The 27,922-nt window shown below is 38.2% G+C and overlaps 3 protein-coding genes across 12 annotated transcripts in view; 2 read left to right on the top strand and 1 right to left on the bottom strand.

Annotated features, from left to right (window-relative positions):
- LOC110836343 (uncharacterized) overlaps window positions 1–2,027 on the top strand; it is a 39,541-nt gene extending 37,514 nt beyond the window's left edge. For all 6 annotated transcript variants that reach the window (XM_022077435.2, XM_087358565.1, XM_087358567.1 and 3 more), the window contains one exon: window positions 445–2,027. In XM_022077435.2, the coding sequence (XP_021933127.2) occupies window positions 445–589 (145 nt within the window). In that variant the 3' untranslated portion in view covers window positions 590–2,027. The remainder of the gene's footprint in view (window positions 1–444) is intronic.
- On the bottom strand, window positions 1,181–17,547 carry edl (ETS-domain lacking). 3 transcript variants are annotated; one of them, XM_087358584.1, is made up of 3 exons: window positions 17,335–17,547; window positions 9,748–9,840; window positions 1,181–2,625 (listed from the first exon to the last, which is right to left on the bottom strand). In XM_087358584.1, the coding sequence occupies exons 2-3, from the start codon at window positions 9,833–9,835 to the stop codon at window positions 2,408–2,410; spliced, it is 306 nt and encodes a 101-aa protein (XP_087214710.1). In that variant the 5' UTR covers window positions 9,836–9,840; window positions 17,335–17,547; the 3' UTR covers window positions 1,181–2,407. The 3 variants fall into 3 exon arrangements, with proteins under 3 accessions (XP_087214710.1, XP_021933142.1, XP_021933144.1); XM_022077450.2 differs by lacking the exon at window positions 17,335–17,547 and adding an exon at window positions 17,112–17,282; XM_022077452.2 differs by lacking the exon at window positions 17,335–17,547 and adding an exon at window positions 12,839–13,268.
- A 2,933-nt stretch (window positions 17,548–20,480) lies between these two features.
- Window positions 20,481–27,922, top strand: part of Sik3 (Salt-inducible kinase 3) — a 59,700-nt gene continuing 52,258 nt past the window's right edge. The window contains exon 1 of one of the 3 annotated variants that reach the window (XM_022077445.2): window positions 20,481–20,695. In XM_022077445.2, the coding sequence (XP_021933137.1) occupies window positions 20,543–20,695 (153 nt within the window). In that variant the 5' untranslated portion in view covers window positions 20,481–20,542. The remainder of the gene's footprint in view (window positions 20,696–27,922) is intronic. The other 2 variants (XM_022077443.2, XM_022077446.2) reach the window with 2 other exon arrangements.

Here is a 27,922-nt window from a genome sequence, read left to right on the forward strand (position 1 = left end):
CTTTAAATCATAAGGTGTCAGACTATTCATTGCAGATTACTGTACAAATAAAATTTGTGTGATAAGCCCACGATTATCTTTGTTCATTGTCTATGAAGCTGTTTCCAGTTTGTCAATAACATGGTTCCAAAGTTACAGTCAGACGACTGAAGTTGGACAGTAGTTTAACGCAGGATGAAGATACTATCCCTTCCCAACTCAGTCATGATCATCTAAGTGTCCACTTTCCAACAGGTTTTCCTATTAAAATTCTATATGCAGTCATTTTCCCTGCTAAAGCTATGTGCCAACCCAGTATAGCGTAAGTAGAACAGCGGAAATCATTAAGTCCATTATTTTGCAATATTTACTGCTCGGCACGTACTCAGTCATTTACATCACGATTTCTTTTGCATTAATTATGACAGTGTATTGTGTTTTTATTTATTTATTTTTTTATGCTAGGCTTGAACATCCTCTGCGACATGCTGTACCTGAAAGTCTGCAAATTGATGAGAAAAATTTCCAACAGTGGCAGCGTGAATATGACAGTTTGCTTGCAAGTTTGATTGACTTGGAAAGTGAAGAGGAAGTCTCATACATGGTGTAACAGTGGGGATGCACCATTATAAAACTGTGCTGTTAACGTTGATTTTGTAAACTTTTTATAAGGTGAGTTCAGGACTCATTCAGAGCTTATAAAATAGTACTCTTTCTTTTTGTAGATGTGCATAACTAGACACTAGCCGAGTGGATTATCACGGTTCTCATAAAAATAATGTTAATCCTTAACCACTTCCATGACACAATATTTGTGCTATAAAATGAGACATTAGGATTGTATTGGCTAGTTAGGGCTGTAATTTTATTGAGAAAGTGCAACATTAATTGAAGAACACTTTGTTTAATATTTAAGGGTTTAAAGAATGATTCAAACAAAATTTATGAACCTGAATGACACATTATGTTATATACAACTTTTTTATGTGAGGAGACTTTTTTAAGAAAATATTCATAATTTTTCACATTTAACTTTATGTTAACAATATGCACATGTTAAATGTGAATTAACAGGGGTTCAAACGGCGTTGAAAACGAGGTACGACAAACTAATAATCCCTGTAAAACTTAGTGATTTTTATTTTCTCTGAAGCATTTATAGAGGACTGGGTCATGGTGGTGGTCTATATTGTCTTCTCTCTCTCTCTCTCTCCCCCCCCCACAATATCCTGACACTGGAAGTTCCTTTCATCTTAGCTAGTTTCTGCCTAACTTCTTCACGCCAAGAATCTTTGGTTGTATTAACTACAGATATGCTGCAGTATCTGTCACATTCAGATTATACTCTAGATATTTCATTCGGTGTGAAGAACAAGGTTGGAAAGGTGTTCTTTATGCCACTTCTGGTGAGTGTGATGTCAAATTGGTTGCTGGCAGTTGATGGCACAGATAGTTTAAGTAGCCACTCATAGGTGGCAGCACAATCAACTGAATTGTGTGGCTGCTGATAGATGGCAGTTGATAAATGATGGACAATGACTTCAATCTGCCTCACAGCATGATTTTGGCAGATGGACAGAATGCACCCATAAGGCATTCTTTATTTATAATAGAGTGTAAATATTGTAACAAGGTTTTTTGTTTTGTGGTAGGAATTTTATGCTTTGAGCCTAGTTAAAACAATAATATTTTCTTTTTAACTTAAAATTAACGAGATTTTGCTTTATTCTCACACCATAACAAAAGAAGGGTCAAATTCTTTCCATTCTTTAGAAGTGTTACAGTAGTTTTTAGCGATGAGTCTATTAGCCATGTGAAAAGAATTGAAAATAGAACTGAGATGGAAGAGTGAAAGTGAAGAACCTGGAATGGGTGACAGCCTAATTCTTGATCAAGAAGATGGTGTTGATGATCTGCTTGCAGATGTAATCTGAATATTAATGTTCATCACACTGTAAGTTGAAAAACGTAATCACTTGTGTATGCAAGTTAATGACAAGTTACTGTTATTACCTAATAAGATTACAAATTTGTGTAAGCAAGAATGTGTTTTTTATTGTTTGAAATTAAACAGCAACAGTGAGCCTGCCATCTTTGCAGCTGTTGTTTCTGAACGGATCTTGAAAGTCAGCATTTTATTAGTTTTTATAAATTAACTTATTGTCATCTATTTTCGGATGGTGTAATCCTTTGAGAGCCATCTGAGGCATTTAACAAACAAACAAAAAAATTATAGAAATCTCCAACCACTGGACTAAATATGTTCATAGAAAATTGGAGTTATTCATATCTCACATTTGATGCACTCGTATTCACAAGTAATTGTGTCCGTCTCGTCTCACGGCGATATAAGTGTCCTTTCCACCACTAGTTCACCGTTGTCTTAAACACTGACTGCTCTATCCAGAAGCTGGGGATTCCTTCATTGTTAACTTGTATACATCGCTTTACCTAACCTGAGCTGAAAGTCCTTATAAAGCAATTTTCCACCCAAAGGCACTCTTGCCAAAAACATGTCCATGCTCATGAGGCACAGTGCCTTGCCGTTCATAAGGAATCTGTCGATGGGAACTTGAGGAAGTTGGTGGAGTGTTGCCATGTCTCTCAGCCATCTCGCTACATCATCGCGTGACCAGGAACGAGGATCTGAAACAAAATAGTTACACAAGTGAACCTAGGCCTTTTATTACTCGGCTCTTAATCTTGAATTCCCTCCTACGATGAATGTACGGCATCACTACCTAAAACATTCCAGTCCATTTATTCAGTGAAAGCAAAATGTAACTAGTGATTAGAATCTAATCGCTCCCCTGCCACTTGTACCACGAGATTGGGAATTCTTCCTTTGCGCGCGGATCTAAATATGCACGTACAATGTCTTAATAAAACTTAATGTTACTTACTGAAATCATACATAAACAGTGAATTTTCACGTCACCTTTGATAGAACGCATTCTTTCGTTTCTGTACCACAGGCCAAGCAGCGCGGACAACACGGTCAGAATTGCTTCCTATTGATAATTTGGGTGGGACAGACTCGATTAACGAAGCTACAGAAGCAATGCTTCCGTTGGTTCCGTGCGTGACGCCAACAAGTATCCCGTAATTCGGTTTATGTGCTTCGTTCTTATGAGGTTTGAAGTAACCAAACCCTGGGAATTTGATTAAAATTGTATAGCCTACTTCTCTCTTGCCGAATCAAAAGTTTTTGTTTATATGAAACTGACAAAAGAGGGATTTCTCCGATATTACTGCAATGTGCAGGCACATTCAAATGAAGCTACAAAAATGTGCTTGTTGGCAGCATCGTGTCCGATTGTAGTTCTCTTGCGCGTAAAACTTAACTGCTCTCGTGAATGTGGTCATAAATTGATATTTTCATTGCTTCAGAAGGAATCTGTTGATTTGTGTACCTAAGAAGGCTGTGTCCTGCCACTTGATTGGTGTAGTTCAGTGGGAATAAGTTTAAATCCCCCAATAACAAGTACAACTTCATTAAAGCTGGGTTCTCTGACAATAGTTTGGCTGTAGCTGCGTTCGCATTTTTATCTTTTTTTAAAAAAATATCGGTGTTCGTACGTGTTTGTCATCTGTTTCAATAATTACGCCACATAGTTCTTTATAGAGATAATTATTGCCAAGCAATTGCAGTGTTGTAAAATAAAGTCGGTAAAGAAAGTCTGCAATTTAAAATACTGAAAATGCAAGATAATGTGTGATTGCTTTTCTTGTAGGGTGGGATAATGCGTTGTAGATAATGTATAATTTAGGAGAGATGTGGGGTGGGGGCTCAAGTTGTCTCTGGCTCACCACAAATGTTACTTCACAACATGGTGGTCAATTGCATGGATGTTCAGTGGCTTACTTAAGTAATTCTTCTGTCTGTGTGCAGCACTACAGCAATCTGCAAGCAGATCACCCACCATTGCTTTTCATTCGAGGTTCAAAACCATTCATAAATTCGTAAGTAACATGTTTCTTGACTTTACCCCGATGTTTTAGGGGCTTTAAGGCACGCGACCAGCTGGTTCGAAGCCTCTTGGGTTTTGCGAAACAAATAGAACACCCACAAAGTACTTTTTAATTTGCTCAGAGGATACCATTACCGGGCACGGATGGGCCGTGATTACCTTGCGTTCTGGTACGTGGTGAAGGTCTTTGAATTATCAAACGTCTGCTTTGTTCTTACGCAGGACTGGAAGAGGAAAATGTTCAATGACTGACTGAATAGAGACACGAGATGCTGACTGATAATTTCTCACCTTCGCCAACAAGTGACGAATTTTTTAGAGACCTCTGAATGTTTCTATTAACTTTGATAATACTGTAGTAAAAAGTGGACCTCAGACATTGGTCGGCCTGGAATTTGATCAAGTTATCAGAATTATGCGGTATACGTTTCTTCTTATTCAGTTTTATGGTGGTTTTTACAATTCAACGATCTGAAAGCGAGGTTTACTGCAATAACTTTCCAGCTTAAATAATGTCGCTCTTATGCCAGCATAAGGTTCTTTACTAGTATATGTGCTTCGTTACATGCTCTCCTTTAAATTTCGTTTTTGATTTTCCATTCGTAATCCAGCATCCCACTTCATTGTAGCAATGCGTGAAAATCATTAACGACTAAAATTGTTTTTATCTTCGCTTTCAGAATGTGTTCACGTTTGTCATGTATGCCCTATCGATACTTATTAACCTCGCTTTTAATTGCCACGTACATTGGCGTTATTTTGTTGTATGGACTTCCGTCTCATGTAACAACCGCTTCCGTTCGACGTCATCAGTGCGTCACGACCTATGCTCTGACGTCACGCGGCAATCCACTGACGTCAGAACTCTACCGCCATATTGATCTGTAAATACAGATAATAGGATTTAAACGTGTGTAATATTTCGGAAACACTGCTATGTTGTTGCGAAAGGACGGAAAATGAAAATTAATTTTATTGATAGACAAGACGAGGGGAGGGGCAGACGAAGGCATGCAGCACTTCTGACTGAATCGTGTCAGTCCGTGTCGGATTTACAAGTTTTCCGTTTCCAGTTCCTGTGAACCCCAGGTTGTTTGTTTCGAAGGAAAATTGTGTTCAAGGAACTAATTGTAGAGTTCTCTCGTGTCGTATAAAACTTTTACTTAATACATGTTTTCAATACGGCACTCTTAATCGGCGTAAACAAATTTGTTAGCGGTGGATCTGGAAAAAGCCATATTTCTTGGATACGCTCTAATTGACATTGACATTAAGATTAGTGCTTACAATTTGCATGACTCCGTGGTCTTATTTTTCGATTTATGCCTGTAGATACACTCCGATGTAGAAGTGATTAGCAAACTTGTAGCCTGTGAGTTGTGTGGACTTTTGTCACAAGAGCAAATGAAAGTACGTACGGCCGCTTTGACGTCAGCGCGAGCTAGTAGGCAGTGTGCCCTACAGTCTCGCGTGGCTGGTTGTCTACCTATGTAGGCGCTATTGTCTATTACTGCGTCAGGTAAGGGAGCGAAGTTATGAACTCCTGGAATTCATGTACGAGAACGTAAATGACAGGTTCGGAACAAAAATGGAGTCAATGAAGTTGTTTTTTTTCATGTGGCCGTTACTTTTGGCAGTTGTTGAGATAAAATTAGCTGTACTGAGACAATTAAAATGAATCCTTTTCTGAACATCTAATGCTATTCTGTTGCTAATAATGTGTACGAAAGTACTAAAAGATATAAAAAATAATAAGCAGAAGACGTGTTAAAGGTGATTTTGGCGCCAAAGGAAATTGAATGAACTTGCCGCTCGAATTTCCGCTGTTGAACACAGCAGCAGTCTGTACAGTGAATGGCAAAGAATTGTTACAAGATTCCGCCGTTATGCAGGGAGTAATATCAGCAAATGCGACGCGAATAGATTAGAAAAGATTGTACTAGATCAAATACAAATCGTAGGTTGAAATATTTCGTACCAATAGATGGCGGAATCACGGAACCATCGAATATTTGCTTATCAGGACATGAAATCCCACTCCAGTGCTTCAGACAAATTATGTCGTAATTGAAAACTGAATCCAGTTGCGTGCCGTCGTGCGCGAACTTGTCTAACTTGCGAGATTTAATTATGGAGATTTGTTTCATCCAGTGATCTCCCTGTTTGTCCACGCACCGAATATTACGTAACCCTCATTACTGCATCAATGTTTCAATGTCAACGTTAGAAATATTTCATTTCCGAATGTACCGAGATAACTAGAATGTTTCGCAAGGTATTCTGTTCTGATCGAAAAGCTTGCAAAAATGTTTGTATACAAGGCACGCAGTGCCACTTTCTACCTGCAGTGAGCGTTCGGTCCGTGAACTTCAGCTGATAAAATTCAGTAGCAAGCTTCTTAATACCAAATCTCGGTTCTCCACAGTTTATAGTTAAGTAGCAATTTAAAATATCCCATGACAGGTAAGTTACCGGTGTAAAAGTTAAAATACTTTTAAAAAAAATCTAGAGTTTAAACCTAAGCCAGCAAAATTTACACTTTCGTCTATATTCCTTTAAGGTACATAATTATGTTATACTATCGTCCATATATGTACAAAAGTTTCTATTTCAGAGGCTTCGAAACTCTAAAATTCCATCACCTAACAATACTTTTTTTAAAAAAAGAATACGTAAGTCGTCACTGCCTCAAATTTCAGCAACTGTTTAAGCGATTGGTTAGGTTAGCAACGGACCATTGTGACGTTTCATTATCTCTCCAAACTCAATGGATCTTCCTTGAATCTAAATAATTCTGATCTGAAGTAAACTTCTTCGGAATTCTATGTCTGTTTCTGGTGCGACGGAATCCATTGCTTGTTACCTTCACAGCAAGAGCGTGTCCTCAGTCTTCAACAGCTTCTGGAATAGAACCTCGGACAGTAAGTAGATCCTTGGTCTACTGGCGGAAAGTTATCGTGAGATAATATTTTATTTATTCTCTCTTGTTGTGTGAGATCGTCTTTGGCTCTCCGTTTGGCAAAATCCATGTAGTATGTCCTTAACTTTATTCAGAATTATACACGCAAATGATATGACGGTAAGATCCACAGATGACGCATTTATAAAATCCACTGCTTTATTGATTGTTGAATCTTGTATTTGCTGTTGTGTAAAAGGTGCATTAATGCTATCTGCAGTCGAATTAATTACCTCCTCCAAATCTTTATTTAAGTGTTCTGTAAAATATCTAGAAATAAGTTTTAAGCGCTTCATATATTTTAATTAATGCCTCAACACACTGGAATCGATGTGCTTTTCTTTGTATGTGGATCTTTTAATACCGCCATAAAAGGCTAAATTCTTCGTGAACTGAACAAATATTTTTCCTTCTTAACGCAGCCCTGGTCTAGCGGTTAGCACGCTGGCCTTGTAATCCTGGGGTCTCGGGTTCGATTCCCGGCGGTGCCCGAATTTATAACTTGTGTTGGGCAAGGCCGTGGTCTAGGCAACACGGAGTTTTCCTCCGTGGCATCCCAACAATTACTCCATTCACACACAGAAGAAGGCAATGGCAAACCACTTCTGGATCATCTGCCAAGAACGTATATGAACAGGTCCCAGTCCGAGAAAAGGATGGAAGGATTCTGTTCATATGGACCTGTCGTCAGACAGAACACTAAATAAATAATAAAAATAAATAAACACATCCATGATCTCGATGTGTTCTCAGTCAGCGCCTTGGTTAGACCTTTCCTTGGCCTGATTTTACCTGGTTTTACCATGACCTGTAGCGCTCAAGGCTGCCAACACGTTTTTTCGCAAATTCCCTCCGGAACAATGATGACACTTCTATCAGTGTAAATATGCTGCCTTTGCTTTGGAATAACATCTTGACATTCTTTTACGATTCTGTGATCGCCATCTAGACGGGACTGAAAATCTACCGAGTTCACTTCACAACGTGATTTAAATTTAGAGAAAATTAATGGCTTAACAACTGAATGCATGGGAATGAAAATGCACTTTAGGGAAGTGAGAAAATTGTTTATATTTTTTCAGAGATTTAAAAAGCCAAGTTACGCTGCTTCCTTCCTCATGGCGTGTTTCTGTTCACAGTCTGAACTACCTAATTTTTGTCTCTGACATGTGCCCTTTTCACACTTTATTTAAACGTAAGCTGTTTAGAGCAGTGGTATTCAACCTAGGGTACGCGAAGACATCTTAGGGGGTACGTGAAATTTTAAAAAAATAATATTATTTTATGATAAACACTAAATAATCAGTAATATAATTTATTTAATTTATTTTAGATGTAGATTATATACTACGTATAACTTGAATTATATACCAAAAACTTTGGGGGTACAAAGTTGAAGAGAAATTATATCTGGGGGTACGCGAACAAAAAAGGTTGAATACCACTGGTTTAGAGGGTAGAAACGCCAAAGAACATTTTATATTATTTATCAAAATTACTTCAAATAGGTTTCTTGTTTAAATTTCAGACCATCACTTTCGCTTCTAGTCCAAACCCCCCCCCCCCATGGACCTATTTGTTAATTGTCTCCCAAACGTAAGTTCAAACATTTTGGTGATCACGACAAACACACGTCTCACAACGTGTTTGATGTTTTTGGACATGAATTATTAGGGAAGGATTTCTCTTTTGCCAGTTGTGATGTTTTGTCTGGGACACGAAGAAGCCTGAAGTTTTTTGCGACGAAGCCGTCAATAAATGTGTCACTTCTCCTGACTTTTGAGAACTATATTGACGCACGAAGTATTGTGAAATGGAAAAATTGACTTTGTGTGCCCTAGAAACAACTTTTTCGTGTGACTGTACTGACTTGATGTGGTTTTATGATACGGTGATTTTGTCCTGAAGTTGTCTTTGATTCCTGAAAAACATTTCTGCTGTATTGCCCAATCAATTTGTGATAGTCTTCTGGTGAAATCTTTCTGTTTTGCGTCCAAGTTTCTCTGACAGGGAATTATTGAAAGATTTTGTTGAGTCTCCTGTTAGCAACTGTTACAAGTAATCTGACAACAAAGTGACTTCTTGTTAAATTTTTTATCAGTCTAATCACAATAAAATATTATTATTAAATATTAAAATATTATTACAATTAACATTTAAATATTTAAAATATATTAATATTTAATAATAATATTTTATTGTGATTAGACTGATAAAAAATTGAACAAGTATATATTCAACACAATATGACGCAACATTATCATCTCAAAGTGACTTCTGTTTCGTTCAGAACAGCTTTTTGGAAAAAGAATATACAGTTCCTTAACAATGAAATATATGGTTACAGATGTTTACAGAATTTAAATTGTCGATATTTTTATTGTTAAAAAATATTTTTAAATGTCAGCTGTTTTATTGTAAAAATTATGTAGAACTATAGTCTGGATCCCCTAAGATGACTGAAATTTTCCGAAACTTTCAGGGTCGTTACTTAAAAAAGAAGCTTTGCTTTAAAGTAACAAGTTACGTTCCTACGTTCTTCATTTTTTCGCTGATGTGCGTGTTTAAGAAAATATCTGTACAAGAAGAAATATTTTCTGATTCTGTACGGTGTCTGCGATAAACAATTATTGTTGTCAGACAAATATAAAACGAATTTAGATATTTGTTCTTCGTCAGAGGCGCGTTCCACTCCTTCAATGCCTCTGGGAAAGGAGAAAATTAGTACTTCTGTCCTCAAGAGTCCAAAATGCTTTGCTGAATTAAATTCCCAGTAAGAAAAACATTTTCGTTTGCAGATGCGCCCTTTTTACGCTGAACACAATAAAAACGTCTTACCTTTGGGGAGGTACGGGGGACCGTGTTCTGAGATCTGAGGCTCCCTCCACTCCCAGTGCTGTGCCTCGTACATCATCTCTGCCTGCATCCTCACTGTAACACAAACATTACGTCTCTAAGAGAACGTAAGATATATAGAATTATAACAAAAATATCATTGATGTTCCATATCGATTGATCGATTTACATTTCGGAACATTTACACAACATGTTTCGGTTTTTATAAAACCATCATCAGGTGTAAAATATATCTAAGAACTTAAAACTCAATTATGATTTCTGTAGTTGTTTTTGGTGATGTTTCATTACGTTTGTTTTTCCATTTTTGGGCGAAGGTGTTGTTTTTTCTTAAATGTTATTAGATGTACATATCGGCCTGTAAGTAAAAGATTGAAAGAAACACTAAAGAATTTGAAAGAATTTATAAAAGAATTTAGAGAATAAAATGCAAAATATATAAATTATAGTTAGAAAGTATCAATATAATAGAAATAAAAATAAAAATAAAAATAAAACATACCAAAGTCAGTATTGACCCACACCTATTCGAAGACACTAGTACTTCTGGATATATCGGGACACTCACTCCTACATCTTTGGTATGTTTTATTTTTATTTTTATTTCTATTATATTGATACTTTCTAACTATAATTTATATATTTTGCATTTTATTCTCTAAATTCTTTTATAAATTCTTTCAAATTCTTTAGTGTTTCTTTCAATCTTTTACTTACAGGCCGATATGTACATCTAATAACATTTAAGAAAAAACAACACCTTCGCCCAAAAATGGAAAAACAAACGTAATGAAACATCACCAAAAACAACTACAGAAATCATAATTGAGTTTTAAGTTCTTAGATATATTTTACACCTGATGATGGTTTTATAAAAACCGAAACATGTTGTGTAAATGTTCCGAAATGTAAATCGATCAATCGATATGGAACATCAATGATATTTTATTATCTTAATTATAAGAAATTTTAAATATTGTGATCAGACGGATTAAAATAAATAATTGTTATAATATTCACAATATGACGCAATTACACTATCTTATAATTATAACAACTTTTATCTGTTGTTTCACGTAGGTGAGATTAAAGTCTTTGTCTCTCATTCTGTGGAGATATTTCTGGATACGAGATCAAGTAACTTGAGGATGGAGAAAATTATATAACGACCATTTTTATAACTTCTGTAATGTTGCGCAATTTATCGACGTTTCAGAAGTGTCTTCTGCCTTCATCGTGAGGGCAATGAGTATTCACCTCTGAGACGTCGATAAATTTCTACGAGGCTGCAAGGCGCAACGCCCCGAAGACAATCATTTTTAATCTTCCTTCCGTGAGAATCTATTATTTATAGTTTATTTAACGACGTTTTTTCAGTAACTTAGACTATATAGCGTCAAATTAGAGGATGTTAGTGGATAATGAATTGGAAAGGATGTGGAAGGAAGCGGCCGTGATATGATTTAAGGTATTATATCGATTTTCTCTTCGAATTGGACAATGAACGAGCTTTGTGTACTGTGGAACACTTGGTCCCGTGTCTGATGCAGAAATTAGATCTTTGGAATGAAAGAGATTTCTCCAAGTCCTATCATTTCTGCAAGGCTGCAGCATCTCCACGAGCGATAAGGCTGACGAAACTTATTTGCATTTTAACGGACTGTCCTCACTGTCACGTGAAGGGTTGATAATGCAGTGCGTTCACTGATAAAGTTTAACGCAACTGTCGTTTCCCGGCTCACGGCAGGAACTGCATGACTCATCGCCAGGCGCTATAGGATTTTCACCATCATCATAAGTGGCGCTGAAGAAAATGTCGTCGCTGTTGACAATGCGTATGGATCACTTGTATATAACGTTAGTTATCTAATTTTCCGCTAGTGTTACTCACTCATAACCTATATTATTAATGTCTGAGAATCGTAATCTCGTCAGTGAAATGTGGCATACTTTTTTTTTAAATTTTAAATTACATAACTCTCATCAGAAAATACCGGAAAACGGAAGCCGATTTTGTGACCTCGCACAATTCTTCATTCGCATTTCAGAGCACAAATAGAATAATTTCTCTATGCTTCAAAAGAAAACTATAGGCTGGCCCATATAAACTTTACTGTCATTTACAACTGCAAATGTTACTGGCTTGTAAACGTTCCTCGTGGTGAAATACGTGCGCCTTTTCTGAACCACAAAATCTATTATATTGCAGCTCTACGTAAGTTATAATAAATGTTCCAAATTCTTGGTCCGTATCTCAGCACAATGTTAAATTTGCAAGTTTGTGAACGCTCCCGGTAAGTAATAAGGAAACTTGAAGGGAAGAGACCGCTGGGGAGACCTAGACGTAGATGGGAGGATAATCTCAGGTGGGATCTATGGGAGATAGGAGTTGAAGGAGACTGGATTTTGTTGGCCCAGGACAGGGCTTTGGTTAATTCGGTGATGAACCTTCGGGTTCGGTAAGCCATCTGGTTGGTTGGGTCCACTATTTGGGAAGCCTGAGGGCAAGAGACTACTGGGGAGACCTAGACGTAGATGGGAGGATAATCTCAGGCGGGATCTATGGGAGATAGGAGTTGAAGGAGACTGGATTTTGTTGGCCCAGGACAGGGCTTTGGTTAATTCGGTGATGAACCTTCGGGTTCGGTAAGCCATCTGGTTGGTTGGGTCCACTATTTGGGAAGCCTGAGGGGAAGAGACTACTGGGGAGACCTAGACGTAGATGGGAGGATAATCTCAGGCGGGATCTATGGGAGATAGGAGTTGAAGGAGACTGGATTTTGTTGGCCCAGGACAGGGCTTTTGGTTAGTTCGGTGATGAACCTTCGGGTTCGGTAAGCCATCTGGTTGGTTGGGTCCACTATTTGGGAAGCCTGAGGGGAAGAGACTACTGGGGAGACCTAGACGTAGATGGGAGGATAATCTCAGGCGGGATCTATGGGAGATAGGAGTTGAAGGAGACTGGATTTTGTTGGCCCAGGACAGGGATTTTGGTTAGTTCGGTGATGAACCTTCGGGTTCGGTAAGCCATCTAGTTAGCAAAATATTTTTTTCTACTACTGAACCAACGTACCTCAGACACGTGACGTAACTGCATCAAGTATTTACGTTCTGATTTGCTGTCGTAGGACAAAGCACACACACACGAACACTTCCTTGTAATGTAAAACACGAATCGGACAAGCTAATATTAAAGTCAGTAGAACAAAATGGTGTATTCTAAGCAGTTTTGTCGGTTAAGTCAGCTTGTACGTCACACGTGTACACTGCACCGCTACACAACCCTCAACTCAAACTTCTGCTTGTCTGATGCGTGGGTGTAAAGATTTATCCCAACGTGAAATACCGACTGGACGTGGTCGAGGGAGTAGGGCTGCTTCAGTTGAATGAGTTTCCGGTTTTGCAACTGAATAGAAAGGAAGACGTAGGGACGGCATACAGAGGTTTTACGACGTCTGCCAAAGAATGAGTTCCGTATGTCACGATTACAACCTATCAGTCAAACCAACCCGTCTTTCTGAAATTTATTATTTCTCTCTCCTGATTCTTCAACGTCTTCAGTCAATTCTGACAAAACTTAATATCATATCCTCCCCCTTAACACGAAGAGCATTAAGTAATCGTTCGTCGACTGCAACCAAAATCAGGCGCTTAACTTTCGAAGTCCTAAACCGGAAGTGATGTTAGACCACATCTGACGGTATAATTCGAATCATATGAGATTTTTCCTTTCCGTCAATTAATTACAGTTATTTGTGCCAGACATGTACCAATCAAGGACACCCACACGCCTGCCTGATCTGAAGGAAAACATGAATTAATGTTGATTACTTATTCGGAGATGTGTGAGGGGGTTCGATGGCAAAGCGACATATTTACTGGTGGAAAAGTGAAAAGCACGTTTGAGGCCTGTTCTGGCAGTTTCTTATGCATAAGTTACTGGCAATTATGAAATAAATCCTGATGTTAATATTGTTTGAAATTAATCAAAGTTAGAGGTTGTTCAAGATAGTCGCGAAAACATTAAATTACTGAATCTGAACATAACAAAAGTTTTGAGAATTAAAGAAAATTGTTTTATATTAAGTTTTTGCAAACATGTCGACATTTGTAGCATAAACCACCACCCCACCCCAAAAAAATAAAATAAAATACATTCGGTGATTTTCGTGTTGTTACATCTATCCTTGCAACCCAAAATGGCGAGCGAAAATATAAGCTGTGTCCAGGTGTGAGTAACAGAGCAAAGATTTTGAGAAACTGACAGGAACTAAGCAGTCAAGAAATCCCTCTTCTACTTCGGAACACTAGCATGAGCTGAGGAACTGGTAACATGTGAACGAAAGAGGACGCAGAAGGCACAGAGGTGTGTGTGTGGACGTCCTGCTTGCCTCCGGCGCGGCCTAGGTCTCTTCCGTTTCCGGGGTAGGATCCAATTCAGTACTGAATACATCTGCACTATTTCCGCTTCCTGTCTATTGGAAAGCGTTCGAAATTTTTGAACCAGGATGTCCGCTATCGTGTTGGAGTACAGAGCAGCTAACTCATTTGAATAAATGACAATGCACGGTGGGTGTACGGCCCCCGGGGGCGGGGGCGGGGGGGTGTAGCAATGGCGAAAGAGCCCGGGTCTCAACAGCTCGAGTTCGAACACGGAAACTTTTCGAGCTTCGATCCAATCATCTTCAGTCTCACAGCGAATCTGACCTTTCTTCAAACAACTATTTGTGATTTTGAACGTATAATTTAACAAAATTCCAAAATATTATGTAAGAGTTCTGTTGGTTTAGGACAGAGAGTCATCCTCTGAGGTCATAGTTTTAAGGTAGTTGGATCAATTTAACTTTGTAGGAGCTTTAAGTGTTTTTTCAGTTCGTCTAGGAGCATAATCAGAAAGCAGATATTTCTGAACTCAGAGGCACCGAAAATATATTTAATTGTTAATATAAGGAGATAATATTTTCTCATGACCCTTACAAAAACATTTAAGCGAAATAAGAATAACTTATTGGTGCTAAAGTGCCATAAGAAATATACCAGTTTCTTAAAAATATTGTCAGAATTAAAATCTCAGGGTTTCAATTAATAATTTACAAGATAATATAATTGCGTCGTATTGTAAATCAAATATTAAATTAATTATTCGATTTTGTCCATCTAATCACAATTATATTTAAAATTTTACAAATAAGATAATTAAAATATCATTTTATGTTCCACATGTAAATCGATTATTCGATGTGGAACATAAAATGATATTTTAATTATCTTATTTGTAAATTTTAAATATAATTGTGATTAGACGGACAAAACCGAATAATTAATTTAATAATTTACATTCCGGCAGGCAATATGGGCTATGCACCAGCTGCTTAAACAATCAGGAACTAAGCATTTTGTGTTTATGTGTCTTGTTTGATTCTTGCTGTAAAAAGGGACTACATTCATAAACAGCATTAACATATTAATTTTTTGTAACGGTGGAGCGTCAGGATAGTCGATCTCTGGTCCTAGGTTTTACTTGGGACCTACCAAATATGCAGTAGGAGTATAATTACCCGCTTGTATCGAATCGCTTCGTAAGGTGAAATCTGCCTCAAGAAATGTCGCGAAGATTTTGCATCAATTGTGCTATATAATCGGAATCTTAATTGACATGGAGACTGCATGTTTAACTGCCCTGCAGTATGTGAGGAACACAATTTACGAAACTGTATATATATTTTTTAATCCTACCTGTCAGTTCATTTTTTTGTGTCCAAATATTATCCTTGATAATTTGTATAGGCCATGTTTCAAACCCACACAAACAGCAGTAAAATTACTATTTTGTTAATAAATTTGGTGAGAGGAAGAGTTTTTATAAAATACGGTTTTATAACATAAAAAAACATAAATTATCGGACTGCTTAGAACATCATAAGCGCTCGTGAACTGGGTATATCGCATATATATTAATGTATTTTGAACAATTTTAGCCGTCGAATCGTTTAAGTTACTCGGGGAGGCTGAGTTCTGCGATTTGTCAGTTATACCAATGCATGGTAACCAAATCTCCCGCCATTTTCGCTCAAAATCATACACAAATTTTCCTGTGGTGAAAATAGGTTTACTCTATGGAGGTGGTCTGACAACTTCTGTTGCATATGACGGAAAGATTTCACAGCGACTTACATTAATAAAATCTTCATGGCCTATCCCGACGTTTCAGGAACCATACTCTCCCCTTCATCAGGACTGTAATGTAACTGTCCCGTTCATGTATGCGGGGATACATCATGGCCCTTGAAGACAGAGATGGTCCCTGAAACGTCGATAATTTGTAACCATTTGACACGTCTGATAGCCCGAAGGGATTTTATTAATGAGAACTGCCCTTAGTGCGTGATCCAGTCTACCCTTATTGGCGGGGAAAGGAAATTAGCTACCTTATGAACCTGAATGTCTTGCGCGGTCTGAGGCATCATGAATGCCCGCTGGTTCGAGTCTCGGGGAAAGCAATTTCTCATGAGCTTTCGACCAGTGTATGGGACCGGTGCCAACCCAGCATCGTGAGGAAATTGGGGAGCTACGATAATTAGCTTAATCCGGTCATGAAAGCTAGCAATGGCTGGGGGTTCGTCGTGCTGACCACACGTCACCCTGTATCTGGTTGGATGATCGTGAACGTGAGGCCATAAGCCAGCTACTCGGCTTTGGCTCTCAGAGGGCTCTTACGCCACGGATTATTATGAACCTGAATGTTAATAAAAATATGTCTCCCGGTGCCCACGGCAGATCATTGTATGAGCTCAGAATCAGTTTTCCTGCTATAAAGTTAATGAAATATTTTAATCAAGCGGTTCATCGCAATGAAATCATCGTATCTCGTGGCTAACCCCGAAGAACTCAACTCATGTCAGGGGAATTCAACTTCATAAGCAGTGCCTTAGTAACATTGTCTGTCTTTTTAGTGATGCTTGTAAAACGATTAACACGCAGAGGGGTTTGACTTCGCAACGACGCGTTCATTTGTAACGAAGAGGTATGCCAACGCGGCCCCAAATCTACCTCAGACTTAGTTCAGACCCCCCCCCCTCCTCAAAGTTTAATGTCAGCAACGGTGTGTTTCATTTTGTAGGAGAGGCGGTTTAAAATTAATAAAAATTACGTTTCTTTTATCTACCTTCACAATTGACTTATTTTCGAAATGAATTTTGATATCCACATACATTATTTGACAATAGGGCTATAAACCCATAACTTTCAGCCCTCATCAATACAAATGGCTCTTAAATCCATAATCGTCACCACGTCTCATTCGATATTACGTAATTTAAGTCACAAAACTTAATTTGATAACTTACAAAATGGTTCAACTGGCTGCCAACAGATGGGCCACTGTTGGATAGTTCTTCGTGTTGCTCTATAGTATGCCTGTTTGCACATTTTATAACCTAAAACGAAAAATTGTCAACGCCGTCTACGCTACCAGCGAGCAGGACGCCGGTCACGTCCTCAAGCAGACATTTCTATCGATCTACAATCGATACTTCGTAAGTCGATACAAAAAAAACAAACTAGACTTACCTCAAACTTCGACGTAGTACACGCTTCTCGCAAAGTGCCAATGCACTTTAGATATTCTTTTCTTCAACCAGACAAAGCGTTTAGAGTATCTTCAACAGCACGTATATAATCGTGATGAAATATTTAAAACGGCAAATGACGTGTCAATACGAACGCCAATCGACCCTGTGAATGAGGGCGCTCTTCAATTCTCCCTGTTTCCTACCCTCTTCTCCAACACACATGTCCACCCCCACCTAACCTAACCCCACTCCTCCACTCCCTACTCCTATAGGACAGCTGACAGATGAGATGCGTTCCATTCACGCTGTGGCGCGTTGTCACGGCAACCAGCCACGTGCACCATGGAAATATTTGAATTGTTACTCGTTCTTTGTACGATGCACAAAATGTAATAAGCGCACGCAGGGATGATTGTGTCCGTCCGCATGCTTCAACTCGATAACAGCTCCACTGACTCCGATGACAATTCAAAGGTATTGGAGGTCACTCTGTAATACAAAATCTTCTGCAACCTTACGGGGGTCCTATTAAAATACGCGTGGAATATTTTGAGAACGGGCAGACATTTGATATTACAGAATTTTACGAAAATTGTCGAGCCATTTCGATTTTCATTATCCAACGATTTTAATGACAACTTCACACAGAAGCATAAGATAGTTTAGGTTTTATATCATGACGGTAGGTCAGTGGTCTTGAGAGGTGTAGCGTTCGTACAAAATTTCGTGAAAATCGGTCAACTGATCGAAAAATTTGAAAACGTACACAATATGGCGATGTCATAAATCAACTTATCTTTCTTAAGAAAAGATGAGGTTAAGAGAGAACCGAGCCTTGGAGCCAAAGGACAGGAAACCAATTAAAATCAAGGGCAGCACTAGCGATATGCAAATTGATTTTGATATAGCACCAATTCAGGCGAAACAAACAATTTCAGAGGTTGATAGACATGTTCCGTACGCTTTCTTCATTTGTTAAAAATGCACACGTGTCGTATGTTGCGTGACAGACACGTATAGTTTGTTGGTGTCCGCCAAAGGAGTAACCTCATTTGAAAATTGCACGCTCATTGATAAGATAAGAAGTAAGAAGTTAAGGAGGGGTCACTGTATGCTGTTTACCTGAATAAATCAAATTTTTTTATCTGTTTTGTCCGTTCTCTTTTTATTCTGTCGTTTGCGATAATAATCGATTAAAGACAGGGAGTAGGAATCGACAACTGAGATTCGATTTCTTTCTCGCTACACCCAGGACAGTTCTGTGACGAAACCTTAAAACAAGCAAAGATCAGAGAACGCAGGTGGCCAGAGGTTTGCAGTCACCACTCGTATCTAGTGCCAATGTTAATTATACATTAAAAAATCGCTGTCAGTGGTAACCGGTTCATATCCCAGCCGAATCCGAGCAACTGTAACTTGACACATCTGAATTTTCTTTCAGTCTCAGTAGCTATTACGAATATTTATACGTGTGAAGGTCGTTTCAGCCTCGGTATTTCCAAATTTATCGTCTATCCTATCATATCTCTCGTTCGATAATAATGCAAAGGCTCAGTAGTTGATACAACATCGTAAGATAAGACTGTAAACAACGCATGTGTGATACGTTCATACAGACTTATGAGGTCGACCGGCGAGCCAGCCGTGTCCTTGTGTTAAATGACTAATAATCATGTGGAACGAGCGACTCGACCATGGCCAGAGAATTGAGACATTCTGCTGGTCCCAGTTCTGGCCGAATAAGGGGGAAAAAAATGTCGAGGCCTTCTTTATATTTTTAGAAAACCCCTCCCACAGCCTGCTATTATTCCAGTGTTTTATTTCTGTATTTGTGGCTTGCTTAACGACGTTGTCAGTAGCTCAGAATGAACAACAAGGGTTTGGCGACAAGCAAGGGGCCCGAAAGGTGTTCGTCGTTTACACTGGAGCACCTGGGTCAGGCAGGTGATCTGAGTTGAATGCAGGGCATAGAGTCAGATGCCCCGATATGACGAAGTCCTTCACCACCACAATGCCAAGGCCATCGAGGTCTCTTAGTGGGCTGGTAAGGAACCGGCCCGTAGATCATGCAAGAGTTTTCTTAGCATGTCCTCGCAGGAAAAACTCAGGAGGATTTGGGGATTCCATTCTTCGCGGGCCACATCAAAGCTTGAACCGAGAGTTTCGACTCGAAGTTAGCTGATTCGCTGCATCTTGGAAGGTACTAGTGTCGACCAAGGACTGAATGACGTCACCCACGACTGACCGAGTAGGGCTGCTCATCAGCACGCCAGTCGAGGCTGCCCCTAAAATGGCGGGCGCCGTTGAAACCTCAAATCTTATCCAACAGAATGACCAATCACATGATTTATGGGTAGGTGGGGAGGGGGGGGGGACAGGTTCGTATGTGTTAACATTTGTAAATTCGTTACTACGGTATCCGTCAAACAATCAGATGCTAACCGAAGCATTTGTGGTGTAGCTTCTCAGCGTTCGTAAGTCTGATCACAAAACGTTAATTTTTCCCACATTAAGACGGTGTTGGCATTCGAAGACCTTCGCAGGCGTTTCCATATACAGTTTCAATTACCTGAAAACGCTTACCGAATTACATGTAAAGGTGATGTTAATGATAACATTTCTGATAATGATGATTCGAGAAATAACACTTCTGCACAATTAGGTTCCTTTATTATAGCTCTGTCCAATACCAAATAGTCTATGACTAATAGACTAATAGACAAAAACATGAAAAAGAACAAAATAAAATATTTTACTAAAATAAGCAATATCTTTCTGCCCGGAGTCCGGTTATAGTGACTGATATTTCTTGTATTTTTCCTCAGCCTTTCCAAGCCAATGTCAGGAAAATGCCTAAAATTAAGCCATGACCGCACCCTCGACACCATTCACTTGCTCATAAATCACCTTGTCATTCTGTGCTGTATAATATGACCTACTGACAGTGTCAAGTGGATCACAACAAAAATATTAGTAATAATGTTTACAACAAAATATAAGCGAATGGCATTCCATATTTAGTGAGTAGGAAGATACACTGTGGAACAATGCACGCGCGTAATACTTTGTAGTTCGATACTAGAATCGAATCGAGCGCTGCATGGAAATGTATGATGCGATTGTTCACTAGCGGTTGTAAGCTAGCACTCTAGCGACAACTATACCGAACTAGTAGACAGTCGACAGTAATCGTCGGAAAAGTGAAAATGGCATCTGTTCGGAGTAAAGGTGCTTCTGGAAATCAAAATTTAACCGCAGATAGACTAGTGAGAGTTGGTTATTATGAATTAGAACGGACGATTGGAAAAGGAAATTTTGCGGTTGTGAAGCTAGCGACACATGTTGTAACGAAAACGAAGGTACGTTAGGTAGCTTCATATATGCTTGTTTCTGAAACTTATCCTTAAAGCATCTTGTCTGTAAAGTCGAATCTGTGTATTAAGGATTTGGTGTCTGTTCATTGATGCTATATATTCGAACGAATATCCGTTTTTGTTCTCTCGTGTACGAAGAACAAGTTTAATACAAATAGACAGCTGCAGTGCATCTGGCCATCTAGAACTCGAGACGAAAAGCATTATACACAGTCCTCTCGTTTAAGGTTTACAAACATTTTCGTACGTATGCTCATTTTAATACGAGTGCTTATTGTACTCTTCACATAACATTGTGGTAATTATTCTTGGATGGACTGCTGTATCAAAATTTTGTTTCCCTTCAACTTTAATTGCCAAACGATTTTGAGTGAAACTAGTTTTTAAGAAAAGGGCATTATACTTGTTAAATTCGCAATGTTAGTAATTTGTTGTGGTTGTATTAATTGCTCTATTAGAAGCCTAGCTTTCTTTGTTGCATCGTAATGTGACAAAACAGCCTTGGTCTGTTATCAGATTTAACCTTGAAACATGTGGAGCTGATAAGCGATGTTATAGTTCTCAATAGCAGTAAGAGAAGGGCTCCATCCTTGCTCATCATGTTGTTTTGTCAGTTAACTAAATTGTACATAAAGAGCAAAATAGAAGTTGGTAGGCCTTTTGACTTAGACACCTTGGCTACGATCTGCAGATAAGGACATTGTGTTCACAAACTACTGTTGTGATTAAATGTAAGATGATTTAAGGATTTCCTTGTGAACCTCCCAAGTATTTAATATCTTACAGCTGTTGTAATGTCATTGTCTCAACCTGAAGACTTCATCATCACCAGTGTTACTGAAACAAGTTTATCAATTTTTTTTGTCAACAGTTAATTTTTTCTTAGTTACATTGGATTTTGCAGATGCACCTGTGTCATTTGTATTACAATTTGTTCAGAGTTAATTCAGTTTTAATTTACCTAAGGATAAGATTTTGAAACCATACATTTTTACAGTTTTATTTCAAGGTATGCTATGCTGTTTTTTTGTTCTGGGAATATGCCACAAAGTAGTGCTGATTTTTTGCTAGTTCACTCAGGGCTTTTGGACAGGAATTTGAAAGATTCTGATATAATATTTTGTTAAAAATTCATATTAAGAAAATAATAGAGAAGGTCCATAATTAATTTATGGGTAGCACGAGCTTTGTGAGGCCTGATGGCAGCCCTGTTTTTGTCAGCCCAGTATTTTTTCCCTGAAAATCGACACTGCTTTGAAGGATTTGTCTCCACCAAACTAGAGTTAGAAGCAGCATTCTGTTATTTGCTGCTGCGTAAGGTTAATTTCTTGTCAACATTGAATAAAAATTACTTGTTGAATTATAGCAAGTGGTAAGTCTGTATATCTGAGTGCTAGATTTTAATGCATGTTTCTGCATATAATATGATCAGTCTGTTAGAAATTAGTTTATATAGTAAGGTTCTGTGAATTTGTGAAATGTTTCAAGTACTTTACTGTATTAACGTTCTGTGAAATGTTCATTTTTGCTTCATCAAAAGTGAAAGTACTGTAGTTAAGATTCATATTGACTTACAGGTTTTTATCTGATGATTGTGCATAAGAAATTACAATTTTAGGACTGTCCAATTATGTATGCTGTATAAAAATGTTCCATTTGGTGACATCTCTTTCTAATTTAAAAGAGGGATTTATGTAGCAGTTGTATGTTTGCAACATGATCTGGGGGTTATTCAGTTGTATACGAATATAATTATTTAGCTACTTAATGACCATCACTGGAAGGGTTTATCAATAATCAGTGATCAAGATTTGAGCCATCAAAGCAACGTCTGCAGGCCTGATGCAACTCCTTAGAGTATGTAACATAACTCTTAATTTAAATGATTGCTTCTTGTGAATGTGACTTTGGTGAATATCCATGCATCTGAAGTATCACTATGACCTTCATGGGTTATTCGGTGCTAAATCAACACACAAAAGTGCAATTTTCAGTCTGACTTCATTTCAGTGACATTTGATGATTTGTGATTATGTGTATTCTGGTACGGGATACACTCTCTGAACTTGTCTTTACCAAAATTGTCATGGTTTCCATGGTTAGTATATTTGCCTTTGTTACCATGCTTGCTCTGATTGCGCTGGCTACCACGTTCAATATGGATACCATGTTCTGCTGTACTGATGATGTCAGCAGAGTGATGACAGTTAATAGTGACTTTGTAACTCTTAAGGCTAGTGGAAATATAACTAATGAACAGAAGAGACTAGTTCTTACCAATGGAAAGGAAGTGTACCCGCATTTTAAGCCATGTCATTCTGAACTGGAAATAGGGTTTCAAAATTTGCTGCCGTGCACGCTAAGAACTGCATCCTAGCTGCAGCAAGCGGAGCACACAGTGTGTGTACATGTGCAGCATACCAGAATATCAAGCTGATGTTGGAAGGAGCTAAACTATCATTTTTAACCACAGATTCTGATACCTGTCTCTGCAGAAACCACCAGTGGCTAACAGCAGACAGATCAACCCTTAAGACCACCATAAAATCCGGTGAAGACTTCGTCGATGTGTAGATAAATTATTGCTGGACAACTCTTTTTGCATCATGAGTGATATTTTGATGCTATGTATAGATTCTGAGCCACTGATTCCAAATCTGGCAAGAAAAATTCTGTAGTCACTTTTATTTCCTGTAATGTTTCACAGCTGACATAGGAAATTTAATAATAAATATCTATTTACTTTTATTCAGGTTAATATGAAACATGAAATATGGAAGGATAAAATTCGTTCCACTTTCATTTAGTGTAACGCTGTATTTTAGAAATTGGCATTTAATATTTTTCCACTTGTACATATCAGGAGCTTCTCTTGTGAGCTGCCAGCAAACACACCAGTAGCTTTAGAAGCATTCTGGTGAAACCTTTCACCTCATTTGTCGCTGATGTCTCCAAGGTTTTCAGAAAGAAATCCAAGCAAGAATGAAGGATGCGTGTATTCAGTGACGTATCGTACCAATTCAATCTATAGGCTTCAAGACTTTGCTCAACAAGCTGAGTAGTTGGGCACTTCTTGGTTGCTGAGGAAGTTGTCAGCAACCGATATGAATGCTTCTTGTATGATCTTCTCAGTTCCTTGTAGGGCTCCATCAAAATTTTTGTCATTCATAAACTTTTTATCTGAGGGCCAACAGATTTTTGTTGATTTGCAAGTGGATTTGCAGTGTCCCCCCCCCCCCCCCCACCCCCCACGTTCACAGAAGAAGCAACAAAATGTTGTGTAACCAAGCTGTATGCTGAGTAGAAGAGCTGTATGACTTTCAAATCTCCACAAATATTCCAACAGTATTTATTATGTTGTATTCAATTGTGCAAAGTTTTCAATATTTTCGCACGACTGTTTGATGCACATCACATGGGCAAAAAGGATTGATGGTAGATCATTTCCATTATGATAAAGAACAACCCTCGGACTTAACTTTGAAGAACCAGCGAACAGTCGCCAATCCTCAAGCTTATGTTCGTGTCCTTGTGTAATCATCAGTTCTTGAATAGGATATGTCATCATCCCTTGGAAAGAAACTTTACAAGTTCTTTCTCACGGTTACGAAGAATCATCCATCCTTGTAATCTGGAACCAAATAGTTCTCCTCGATGGACAGTTTAAGCCTTATACAAGATAATTTTATGCAACCTGGGTTTTTATGAGTTTGATATTACATGTTCTGTATAACAATCCATGTCATCGGAATCCATCTCTGCATCATCTGAGGGCTCCGTGACTCTGGTCGTGTCAGGTAAAAGTGTGTCACTGGTCTCAAAGCTGATGGATGACAGACTTAGGTATTTGATAGAGCATTTGTTTGTAGATTTGTGTCGAGAAACATAGTCAACTGAAAGTAGCAGTTGGAGATAATGGTCTTTCGGTTTCCCATGTACAGCAAATGGCATAGAACGTTATTTTCCATCAATGCAGCTCTTCGGGTCCATGACATGCTTTGAACAACATATGAGGAGCCCAATTTTTGGTCTGGTTACTGATTTTGCATCTAATATGGTTCATGTGCCCTCTTTTTGATAGGCATCTTTGTTCTCTTATGAGACTTGTGAGTGAAATGACCACAAATGTAGCAAGACATGTTTCCGTTGTTAACACACATTCAGCGACAGAAAATATGTCTCTTTCGGTGGCATTAGCATCTACATTCAGCAATATTGATATACACCTTTAAGGTTAGACGCCTTCATTATGCTGATGTTGGTGCTATTATGCATGGGGTTACCAATGAAATAAAAGTTTGCACTGAAAAATATTTCATTTAATTAAATATTCCCATTCATATAACTTCACTTGTAATGTACAGTGAAAAATACAGGTACATCACAAAACCAAGGTTGATGGACGGAAGTGAGGAATCAGAAGTAGAAGTCTGTAAGGTTGGGCTTAGTAAATCCAGGAAGCATTATCGTCGTTTGCCAGTGTGCTGTATGATGGCATACTTTTATGAATTCACAGGAAATATCTCAAATCAACTAAATTCTGCCATCAAACCAGGTGAATGTTTAGTCTTATGTGATTTATTGAGTTTTTTTGTTTATTATTTTGCAAGACAAAGTTGATGGAACGTTACTGAGACACGACTCGTGGAAATTTACCACTTATTTCAGATTGCCAAAAATATTATGCAGTTAATCTTTCCAGTGACATTTAGTGATTTTCCTTAAAACATTACTAATCAGCCACTGAATCTCTGATATTTCTGTAGCTCAGTATAAAGACCAGAAATATTTTGTCGTCATCACATTCTACCAGAATGACTTCAGAGTCAGCAGAGTGACATTTCCAAGGGGAGTGCATGTGTTGATCTTGATGATAGTGTTGCTACTGTAGTAAAACTTGTCAGTTTTTGCATTTATCTTATTTAGACCAAATTATACTCAGAGGTAGTTTTTTGATTGGACACATTTGAATTTAACCAACATGAATGTTATCCTTCCAACAGAAGAACAGTACAAGGAGGAAGACAAACTTATTAGAAAGATTTTCAGCAGTCACTGCTGTTTGTGGAAGCTGGAAACTAATGCATTTCTGTCATTTATAATAGCAAGCATGTTTCCTGCCTCAGAGTTCATCCAGTGCGGCGTTGATGTCTGACTCGAAAGACAATATGCAGCTTAAGACATTAATGGGCTTCAATTCTAAAGGATTTTGACGATGGTGAATTACACTTAAAATTATTCATCGCCTGGACTTTTTCCATCGTCCTTATTTAAAAGAAGAAACCAGAATGTTTTGGAAACTGGCTCTGTTTTTGTCTTCAGGACTAGTTCTATCTGACGGACCCAACTGAGTAGGTACCTCTCGCCTGAAGATGGAAACAGAGCCATCTTCTGAAACATCACGGATTCTTTTAAACAAGGACGATGGAAGAAGTCCAGACGATGAATAATTTTGAGGTCATTGGATTTATTACACTGTGTGCTGTCTTAGATAAGAGAACAAATGGGGTGGAGCACACTTTCCTTCATCCTCATGGTCAGTCACCATCTCTCATATGTCCTTTGTACTTAGATATCCTAAATTTCCATCACTCATCCCAACTTGGGCCCAAGAACTGCAGTGGCGTGTTCAGATACGTTAACAGATGTTGAGACCAAGTCAGCCTGTGACAAGCTTCAACTGTGAATTACCCACTGAAGCAGACGATTGCCTTCTGAAGGTTCTGTGTAATTATATTTTATAATAATTTATAACTCTTGATCACAGGGCTGTCCCAGCATTGCTAAAATATTAAATGGCGCTCAGAGTACACTAAACAAACCTTAATGGTTCAAAATTCAAGGTCAAAGGTCAAATTGGTTTACCTTCGTAGCTTTTCTTCGAGTAATAAACCTGTTAGGTGTTTGCCCTAAATTCCTGAAGTTCAGAGATTTTGGACCACCACAATTTCAAAAATATTTTTACCAATTTTCAAGTAAATTAGTTGTCAGGCTGTGAAATGTATTGAACTGGCATGGAGTTCCTCAATTATGAAATAACAGTACGTAAGTTCTCATTACTCAAATGAATTTATTCAGAAAATGTGTTGTGTCTTTAAATATGTACACGTGTCCTAGTGGAGGAATGTGAGGAATCATTTTGTATTGAAGTGCAGAGAATATGCTTTCAGCAGTAAACTGTACGGTGCGTCCTTAAGATGTTTATATCCTATGGACGTTTATAAAACATGTTAGGGTATCAATAATAAAATGTTGTTTAACGGTGATATGTTGTTTTGCAATCAGATGGAATTAGTGTTTTTCTGTTTAATATTGTTACTCAAAGACTTTGTTTGATATTTGAGCAGTAAAAGTGGATCCTGGAGTGCTAACAGATGGAAGTACGAATGTGTTGATAAAATAATTTCAAAGTGGATTGCTGACATATTTATTCAGTTCAGCAATGAGTTTGATGCTGATGGAAGAGTACAGGGTGTGCACAAAAGTATGTGCTGTTAAGATATCATAGTGAAAGTGCTTATTCATGTGACTGCTGTCTGTAAGCCGGCGTTCATAATATTCTCTGCAGTGCAGACTGGAAGCCATGTTATGGATGAGGAGACATTGCCACCTTAAATTTTTGTGAGTGTTTTGTGCCTAGAAGAGAAAGTTCCCGGCTCTTGGATAGGAAAGCAGAGTTCAATTTGATGCAATTAGTAGAAGCCAGGGAAGACATCGGGTTTATTATTTCCTCTGGCTAACAATTAACCCTTTGAAGCCGAACGTCGTGTGCGTAATATTTATGAATTCATTCCGTAACGCAGGAAAACATACTTTTACGTTACAAAGAACATACGGTTGATGCTGTTGAAGAATGTGTTGCCTGTTTACAGTGAGTACAATTAACGTCAGTGCAAAATGCAGAGTTGCTGAGTGTTGAAGCAAGTGTTGCATTGGTTAACACTCCGGTTATTGTTTGCATGTGATGAAGGAATTGTGCGATTGGATTATGTGATACAGCAACGACGTTGTTGTTTGTATTATTGTTATCGTCGACATTAATCCTGCATTTACGCATGACTTGGCTTCAAGATCAGGAAATGTTTATTCTCTGTGCGTGCGTAGAGAATAAACATTTCAGATTACGGAGTAAAACTCCCGCTATTAAATCGAAAATTCGAATGATATTCGTACAGATTGATCTGATTTCTTGTATGAATCCCTCCGACTTCA

The sequence above is a fragment of the Zootermopsis nevadensis genome, unplaced genomic scaffold (genome assembly GCF_977971745.1).
Source record: "Zootermopsis nevadensis isolate Lab colony 2312 unplaced genomic scaffold, Znev_1.0 Znev_ptg000030l, whole genome shotgun sequence".
NCBI lineage: Eukaryota > Metazoa > Arthropoda > Insecta > Blattodea > Termopsidae > Zootermopsis > Zootermopsis nevadensis.